Source organism: Elephantulus edwardii, unplaced genomic scaffold (genome assembly GCF_000299155.1).
Source record: "Elephantulus edwardii isolate Elephantulus edwardi_28Jun2011 unplaced genomic scaffold, EleEdw1.0 scaffold00236, whole genome shotgun sequence".
Taxonomy (NCBI): domain Eukaryota; kingdom Metazoa; phylum Chordata; class Mammalia; order Macroscelidea; family Macroscelididae; genus Elephantulus; species Elephantulus edwardii.
Window position 1 is genome coordinate 3,561,163 of NW_006399986.1, and position 9,526 is coordinate 3,570,688.

General features: G+C 47.2%; 1 protein-coding gene across 1 annotated transcript in view; it reads right to left on the bottom strand.

Moving 5' to 3' along the window:
• The window catches only part of DKKL1 (dickkopf-like 1), a 7,544-nt gene extending 1,431 nt beyond the window's left edge, over positions 1–6,113 (bottom strand). The window contains exons 1-3 of the mRNA XM_006898671.1: positions 5,952–6,113; positions 4,951–5,091; positions 4,722–4,814 (exon numbers count right to left, since the gene is read on the bottom strand). Of these exons, the coding sequence (XP_006898733.1) occupies positions 4,722–4,814; positions 4,951–5,091; positions 5,952–6,113 (396 nt within the window). The remainder of the gene's footprint in view (positions 1–4,721; positions 4,815–4,950; positions 5,092–5,951) is intronic.
• Between the last annotated feature and the right edge of the window lie 3,413 nt (positions 6,114–9,526).

Here is a 9,526-nt window from a genome sequence, read left to right on the forward strand (position 1 = left end):
AGAAAAGTGCAACAGTGAATGAATGGAAATCCAAAATCTCTAAGTTTTTATTAAAATAAATAATAAAAAAAATTGAGAGGGGAAAAAACTCTTATAGTTTTACAAATCCAATGGGAGGGTCATTACGCGTGGGTATCCACTTGATGGCAGTCTACTGGTTGTGTAGAGCGCTCTGGTGGACTAGAGGTTAAAGGGACTCACTGCGAACCCAAAGGCACATAGTTCGAACCCAGCAGCTGCCTTGGAAGAAAGATGGGAGAGCTCCTCGTCTGTTACTTCTAGCCTCTAGAAACCCAGACAGGGTTCCGACTAGGATGGCAAGGAGGGGGAGAGGGGCGAAGTCCATGGAAGAGCCCTGGTGGTGCAGTGATTAAGCACGGGGCTGCTTTCCCAAAGTCAGAAGACTGAACCCACCAATGGATGCTCAGGAGAAAGATGTGGCTGTCTGCTTGCATTTAGGTTTTTGGCTTTGGAGACCCTGCAGGGCAGTTTCACCCTCTAGTCTCTGGGCCAGTCTACATTGATTCACCAGCAATGGGGAGGCGCAATCGGTTACGCGTTCAGCGACCAGCCCCAGGCTGTGGGCTCCGGTGCATCCAGAGGTGCCTTAGAAGGAAGGCCTGGAGATCTGCTTCCAAAAGTCTTGAAGATCCCGCTGTGCCCACAGAGGGCGCCCTTGAGTCAGAATCAGCTTGCAGGCCACTGTCACAACCATATACTCTGACTTGTGGGGACAACCGCGCTCTCCAAGGCGTTTTTTTTTGTTTTGTTTTGTTTTTTTTAGGGTTAGCAATGATAACTTTTATTAGGAAGTTACATTCCCAAAGGGACAGACCTTCCTCCCTTAAAAGGATTAAAAAGGTTTTCCCCTAAGACTTTTAATTTTTTTTACATTTTATTTACGTATGTATGTATGTATTTATTTATTTTCGTGCGTGTACCGTCAAATCAGATCTGACTAGTACAGGAGGAGATTGTCCCTCCTTCTCCAGCAGAGCATCTGGTGGATTCGAACCGCATACCTCTGGAATTGCAGTGCAGCTTCATGCCACTAGGCCATCAGAGCTTCCCCCCTCCCCCCAAGACTTTTAATAGCGAATTCTTCATAAGTAGATTGCCAGGCCTTTCTTCCAAGGTACCTCTGTGTGAACTCAAACTGCCAGTCTTTGAGTCAGTGGACAAATGTGTTAACCAAATGTGCAGCACCCACCCAGGGACAGCGTGAGGAAACTGAGACAAGGGCTGAGGTGACAGTGTCGTCCTGCCATACAGTAAGTGGTCTGTCCCCACCGGCAGGGTCATCTCACCAGGGTGCTTGAACGATTTAAAGACCCACTTTGAGGTTTACAAGCAGTTAAGGATGAAAGGGGGGGAGGGGTGGGCAGGGAGAAAAGTGTCATAAATAAATGAATGGAAATCCAAAGTCTGTAAATTTTCATTAAAATTAATAATAAAAATTTTTTAAAAGGGTGAAAGGGTTCTTGAAACCTAAAGGTCCCTGGTGGCACCAACAGTTTGCCCTTAGTGACTCACCTATGGAGGTCTGGTGGTCAAACCTGCAGGGAGGGGCTCTGCTAACCCACAGGGCACACCTCTCTGATGGCTCAAATCCTCCCAGTCTCCCCAAGAAGGATGGACAATCACCTCCGTGCAGTTTACAGCCTCAGAAAACCCACTGGAGGGTCAGCTGTGAGTCGGTGAGAGAGACTAACCTAAAGGTTGACAGTTCGAATCTGCACGGCCAGTGGCACCCTGGCAGAGAGGCCCAGCAATCTGCTTCTGTCAAGATGACAAGGAGACCACGTGGAGTAGTTTCTACTCTGTAATGCACGGAGCCAACATGTCAGAACCGATGTCAAGGAAATAGGTTCAGTTTGGTTTAACACTGCTCTAAAAATGTGTTAATATATAGATAAAAATAGAAAATTATATATACACACACATACATATATATATACTCTGTGTGTGTGCATACATCTATCTCTATATCTATCTCTCATCTCTCTCTCCCTCCCTACCTCTCTCCTCTCTCTCTCTCTCTCCACCTAGATATGATAGGAGAATCGATGCCTTTGAGTTGTGGTGCTGGAGAAGATTATTGTATATACCATAGACTGCTAAGAGAACAAACAAATTCATCCTGGACAGGGTGAAGCCAGGCTGCTCCTTGGAGGCAAGGATTCTGAAGCTCCGTCTGACATACTGTGGACATGTTGCAAGAAGGAACCAGTCCTTGGAGAGGGACATCATGCTTGGGAGGGCAGAAGGACAGCGCAGGAGAGAAAGACCCTCGATGAGATGGATTCAGTGACTGGGGTAATGGGGATAGGCGTGTCGGAGACAATAAGGTTGGCAAGAGATAGAGCAGGGTTTAGGGCTGTTGTACACAGGGTTGCTATGAGTCGACAGCTCATTAACAATAACAACAAAAAATATACATATAATATATAAATATAAATATGTAAATATAAACATGTAAATATATAAAGATGTAAATATAGAAACAAATATGTAAATATATAAATACAAATATAATTAGAAATCTGGTGGCCTAGAGGGTAAGGAGTTGTACTGTCAATTTAAAGGCAAGCAGTTCTAATCTACTAGCTGGTTCTTGGAAGAAAGATGGACAACCTCCTCCCGTGTGATTTGCAGCTTCTGAAAACTTGGTAGAGGATCAGCTGTGATTTGGTTCAGACTCTACAGCAATGAGAGGCTTGGTTTTTTTAACATTTATACAGAGATCTATATTCTAAGGTCTATTTTGCGATTGAAAACATGCTCTGAAAGGGATCTCTGGTGGCCTAGTGGTGTGTGGTTCGAATCCACCAGATCCTCTACTGGAAGAGAGACAATCACCTCCTGTACCTGTCAGATCTGATTTGATGGTACATGCACAAAAAGAATTAAAATTAAAGAAAAAAAGAAAACCACACTCTTAGAGCTTCAAAAGGGAAGTGGACAAAGCCGTTCAGGGTTTAGGACGCCAGCTGGGATTACCACGACACGTTAGGATTAAGCGCACTGAGGCTTAGAAAGCACTTTAAATCGTACAGAGCACGCAGAGATTAAAAGCTCCAGGGTTTACCGGCGAGTCGTGGCCACAAATGCATTGTACAGTCCTTGACTGGGATCCTGGATCAAAAACACAATCCGCTGGAAAGGGCCAAGTAGGGACATTTGAAAGTGGACTGAGCAAAGGGGCATCCCTGCTCTTCAAGGCATTGTTTGTGGGCCACTTAGTGGTAACCTCATCATGTCCTTATTAGGTGCTCCCAGCTGGGTCCGATCCACGGGGACCCCCCCAAATGTGGAGGCTAGAACTGTGCTCTGTATGATTTCCAAGGGGCCGCCTGATGGATTCAAACCCTCAACCTTTCAATTACTTCCACTACCTTTGAATGCATTCCAACTCATGGCAGCCTGTTAGAACTGAGTGCAATTGTCCCATATAGAGTTTCCAGGGCTGTAAATCTTAATGGAAGCGGACTGCCCCATCTTTCTTGCATCAGACACTTTACCACTGCACCAAGGCTTCTGGGAATCCTAGAGTCACCCCCACCCCGCCCCAGGCCTGCTGTATCAGTCTACCCTTTATCAAGTTCAAGTCTGAGAAGCCTCTGCCATCTCATATCGTTATTAGCAACTATGCTTGAGGGGGTTTTTCCACGGATGTGACATTTTGGAGGGAGATTGCCTGGCCTTTCTTCTGAGGTCCAAGCTTTTGGTTATTGTCATTATGTGCCCTTGAGTAGCCTGCAACTCTTAGCAACCTTATGTACAGCAGCCCTGAATCCTGCCCTGCCCTGAGCCACTCTCGCTGACTCCGACACACCTACCCCCATTGCCCTAGTTATGCATCAGTCCATCTTATCCGGGGGTCTTCCTCTCCTGCACTGCCCTTCCACCCTTTCAAGCATGATATCCTTTCTCCATGGACTGATTCCTCCTGGCCATGAGCCCAGAATACATGAGACAGAGCTTCAGAATCCTAGCCTCCAAGGAGAAAGTTGGTTTCACCCTCTCCAAGACAGACCTATTTGTTTTCTTGGCAGTCCATGGTATGTTCAAGACTCTTCTCCAGCGCCAGAACTCAAAGGCATCGCTGCTTCTTCTGTCATCCTTAGTCATTGTCCAGCTCTGTGATACATAGTAAGGAATTGCAAAGACCATGGCCTGGATCAGGCGCACCTTAGTTTCTAAATCGACATCATTGCTGCTCAGTACTCTGGAGAGGTCCCTGACAGCAGCAGATTTTCCCAGTGCAATGTGTCTTTTGATTTCCTGCCTGCTGGTGCCAAGAATGTCTTGGAGCTGAGCAAGCTTTAATAGTTAACAAGCTCAATCTAGAAACTGTTAATAATTTGATGTCATTTTAAGTTTCTTGGGTTTAAAACAGCACTGTGCATGCCGGTTATTACCAACTCATACATAGCTGACCCTCCGTTATGTTTTCAGAGGCTGTAAATCATGTGGGAGGAGATTGCCTTTCTTTCTCGCAAGATGCAGCTGGTGGATTTGAACTTCATTCACTTTGGGTGATGGCACTCAACAATTTAGGCTGGGATGTAGGCTGAGTGTGTAAATCTCACCTATATGAGTGACTCCGTGCCTTTCAACATCTGAAAAAGCACAGACACAGGCAGAGGGCCAGGTCTCCTCCTCTTACACGATGGGGGAAATGAGGGGAGACCTGGGCATTTTGGCAGGCATATTCTAACCTTCCAGTCATCCTCCAGGTTCCGGTCTGCAGGCTGGATGGACGCCACCACTTTCTCAGAGATCAGCACCTCCCCAGTATAGTTGTTAGTCAGCTGTGAGGATGGAAGAAGAGAATAAGCACAAACACACTTTCCTCCCCTCTCCTGCCCTCCTCCCTTCCAGATGGATGGATGTTGCAGCAGGAGGGATGGTGGTGAGACTACAGGAGGGACTGCCCAGCATAGGTACCTTGTCGATTTGTTGGTGGCTGGAGAAGGTGCTATTCCCCAGACGGCGTTCCTGGTTCTCCTCTTGGTGGTAGTTCCTGGAGAGGCCCCGGAAATCCATGGGAGGCGAGAAGAAGCTGTCCATGCCCCGCAGCAGGTCATCCTGGGGCAAAGACCCCCCTTCTCATGAGTTTTCAGTACTTCCTAAGCCCCTGGCCTTGAAGGTATTCTCAAGGTCCTGCTGTGGCCCTTCCAGTTCCTTCCTTCTCTGTTGTCAGTCCACCTCCTGCCCCTTGTCCCATCTGCCTCGATATGGCCTCCTCACTCTACCTGTCCCATCTCTATTGTGTCTTATTACTTTCCTGTTTCTGTATCTCATCTTCTGTCTTGCTATCTCCCTGCTTCTATCTCTTCATTCTTCCCTCTCTATCAATTATAAGGAACTTTACTGGCCTGGTGGTTTAGTTCTGGGCTGCTAATTGAAGGGTTGGCGGTTCAAACCCACCAGGTACTCTGCAGGACAAAGATGAAGTAATATGCTTCCGTGAGGATTCACAGCATTGGAAACTCTGTGGGCAGCTCTGCTTTGTCCTATAGGGTCGCCCTAACTTGGAATTGACTGGACGCAGTGGGTTTAGGGCTTTATCTATAACAAGAAAACATCTGCTACTCCAAAGGAGAAAGATGTGGCAGTCTGCTCAGTCTTGGGACTCTGGAGCAATTCTGTTCTTCCCTACAAGATCACAATACGTCTGACTGTACAGCAGTGGGCGTTTGGGTTAATAATTCTCTTAATATCTCTCCCCCTGTCTCTTCGTCCCTGCTTCCATCTCTCTCTCGTGTCTTCACCTCTCCTTCTTCCTGTCTCTCGATTCCCCTGTAGATAGATCTCCCTGCCGGTCAGCCTTCTGTGTGGCCTCGACCCATCTCCCAGTTTGTCTCCCACTGACCCTACTATCTCTTCTCCCCAAACCCCTCTCTCTCCATCCGTGTTCTCTGTATCCCTTCCCTGCCATCGCTCACTCTCAGAAAAAGTCGGGTGAAGCCTTGGAGTAGGCTCTTCAGGCTTAGCAAGCCCAAGGAATTCTCCTGGGAGTCTCCGTCGTCGTGGATTGGGGCAGCCGTGGAAGGGGACAGCAGGACAGAGGCGCAGAGCAGCAGCAGCAGGACTGGCAGGCGCCACATTTTGGCGTGGGCTGGTTGGTTGTCACAAGGGAGTTAAAGGCCCCGCCCACAGAGGCCCCGCCCACACAGGCCCCGCCCGCACAAGCTCCGCCCGCAAAGGCCCGCCCGCAAAGGCCCGCCCACATAGTCAGCCCCATCCCTAAACACAAGGTAGATAAAAGGCCCCGCCCACCGGGGGGACCCCTCCCATGGAGGCCCTGCCCATCTAGGCCCTCTCCCCCGTACCTCCCTCAAACAAGGGCTCCAGCCCCTATCTAGACCCCACTTCGAGGTGACCTCCCCTCCACCTAGACACCAAGGCATCCTCCTTTCAAGGCCTCTTTTATTTTTTAAAACAAGCCCCACTTGTCGCTGATCCACGACTTGTCCAGACAAAGACATACACCAACCCTCGGCTCCCCAATTCTCCCTCCTTTCTTGTATTTCTTTCATTCCCAGCCTTCTCCCTTCCACCTTTCCGTTAGGACCCACTCCCTCCTTCTAAATGGTCTGCCTCTTGCTCCTATGGCCTACCCAGACCATTGTCCACTCCCGCCCCGTCTTCTGAGCCCTTGTGACAGACCACAGTCAAGTCACCGACCTCTTGGACTTCAGTGGCCGTTTAAGGACTGTTAAATTCAAACACTTCTGGTCTCGAGCTCAAGCTGGACACTTAGGGTGTTGGCTGCACGAGCCCTAGCCACGCCCTCATGTACTAACCACGCCCCTCAAGGAGCCACACATTAGTTAATGGAGCTGGACGGGGGGAAGGGTGTCTAATGGCAAGAAGTTATTCTGCAATCCTGAAGGCTTGTGGTTCGAGGCCACCAGCTGCTCACAGGAAACCAGTCAGAGGATCAGCTATGGGTTGGTTCCGACTCCAAGGTACATAACAACAATTAAATATTGTAATTTATCTGAGCTCTGGTGCTGGAGAAGAGTATTGAATATACATACCACGGACTTTTGGGAAAACAAACAGGTTCAACCTAGAGAGGGTGAAACTAGGCTGCTCCTTGGAGGCAAGGATTCTGAAGCTCTTTCTGATATACTTTGGACAGGTTAGAAGGAGGGACCGACCAGTCCTTGAAGAGGGACATCATGCTTGGGAGGTGGAGGGACAGCGGAAGAGAGGAAGACCCTTGATGAGATTGATTAATTCAGTGCCTAGAGTAGTTGTGTCAAAGACAGTAAAGTTGGCTCAGGACAGAGCAGGCTTCAGAGCTGTTGTACATAGGGGTGGCTATGAGTCGCAAGTGACTCGAGGCCACATAACAACATTAAAATAACAATTAGTTAATAACCAGTTACCTAGTAGTTAATAACCATTACTTAATAACTAAGTTAGAATTGCTTGTTCTGTCCTAAGGCAACGCCACTCTATGGACAGATTCCACCTTATTGCTAGATCTATCTTGGAGACCCAGTTTTGTCTCTATTCTTTGATCTTAATTTAACTTAATTTCTTTTTATCCTTATAATGAGGGATTTCTGCCCCAATCTCAGGTGACCACACCCCTGTATTTTTTTTCTTTTCTTTTTTTTTTTTACTATTTTTTTAAAATTTTATACACCCCTGTATTTTTAAGTCACTCAGGGAGGAACTGGGAGCTCTCTTCGTTGGCCACTCCCCTAAGGTCAGAGCCCCGCCTCCATTCTTAATTACCCCGCCCTTTACGTGGGCAGTGCGCTTTCCTCTAGCCACGCCTCTCTCGTAGACCACGCCCCTACTAACCGAACTCAGTCTTCTGATTCCAAATCCTCCAGCTGCAGCCCCGCCTCCATCACAAAGGACCACGCCCTGTCTACGAGCCACACCCCCTCGCCTGGACCAAGTTTCTGTGCCGCAGACTCAAGCCCCCAAAATTGTTCAGTTCCCAGACTCCCTCTTCTCCTGAAATGCCCAACATTGAGAAATCCTTTTGGTTCGGTCGCTCACTCAATGAACATCTCTGTTCCTTTTCTTCGATTTATAAACGGTACCCAAGAGGGGGCAGTATAGGAACGCTGAATCAGGGACTCACTCCAGCCCATTAACACTAAAAGCCAGCCCGTTCCAAAACCTTAAATCCCAACTGTATCCTCTTATTTTCCAAGGATACAGGAATCCACCCTCTCTCCTCTAGCAGGGCATTTGGCACCCCGGGAGCTCTAGATCCCAGTCCTTCTTTTTGTTTGTTTTAATTTAATTTTTTTTTTTTAAACAACTTTCTCACTTGTAAGCTGATTTTTTTTTTTTTTTAATTTTGTGTGTGTGTACCGTCAAATCAGATCCGACTGGTACAGGAGGATATTGCGCCTCCTTCTCCGGCAGAGCGTCTGGTGGATTCGAACCGTGTTCCTCTGGGATTGCAGTGCAGCTTCTTGCCACTAGGCCACCAGAGCTCCCCTAATTTAATTTTTTAAAAAGTTTTATTTATTTTGTCAAATAAAGAGAGAGGGGCCTAGTGGTAAGAAGCTGCGCTGCAATCTCAAAGGCACCTGGTACGAATCCACCAGTTGCTCTGTGGGAGGAGGATGGGAAGTCTCCTCCTGTGCGATTTACTGCCTTTGGAAAACTCTGCAGGGTCGGCTAAAGGTTGATTCTGATGCGACAACACACAACAACAACATATGTATAATCTAGAGAAACTGATGATCTTCAAGTGGTGAGATAATTTTCACATTCTTTTTCTTTTTTTTAATTTTTTTTTTTTTTTTTACGTGTACCGTCAAATCAGATCTGACTGGTACAGGAGGAGATTGCCCCCTCCTTCTCCAGCAGAGCATCTGGTGGATTTGAACCGCGTACTTCTGGGATCACCTTCTTTTTCTAAGTTGTTACTGCTGCTAATTCAACTCACTGCTGAGTTAGAATTGGCTCATAGCTGACCCTCCAGTAGGTTTTGAGAGGCTGTAAATCCCACGGGGAAAAGCTGCCCATTTCTCTCCCATGGAGGGAGCAGCTGGTGAATTCAAACCACCTGCCTTAGGCTTTGCAGCACAACTCCTTATCCCAGGCCACTCCCTAGAAGCTCTCCCAAAGTTCGGGTCTCATCTTTCTGGTTGCTGTTGTCAATTTCATCTCATATAGATAAATCTTTTTTCTTTCTTCTCTTTTATTTATTAATTACATATTCTCTCCTCCTTCCCCAGCCCACCCTGCCATGCACCCTTGTTCTAGATTATTCTCATACATATTCATAGTAATACATTCATTTCAGACAATTCTTCCCCTCATCTGATCTAATGCAGTGTTCATTATCTATCCACTTTCTCCCTTTCCCTTCCCCAACCCTTCCATGTCTGTCCAATTTTATAACAGCAGTGTTATGCATTACTTATCCTTGTGTGACTGAGATATTTCCCATAACATAATGTCCTCAAGTCTCCCTCATGTTGTGTAATGTTTTACTATTTCATTGCTTTTCAATGTTGTGTAGTATTCCACTGTG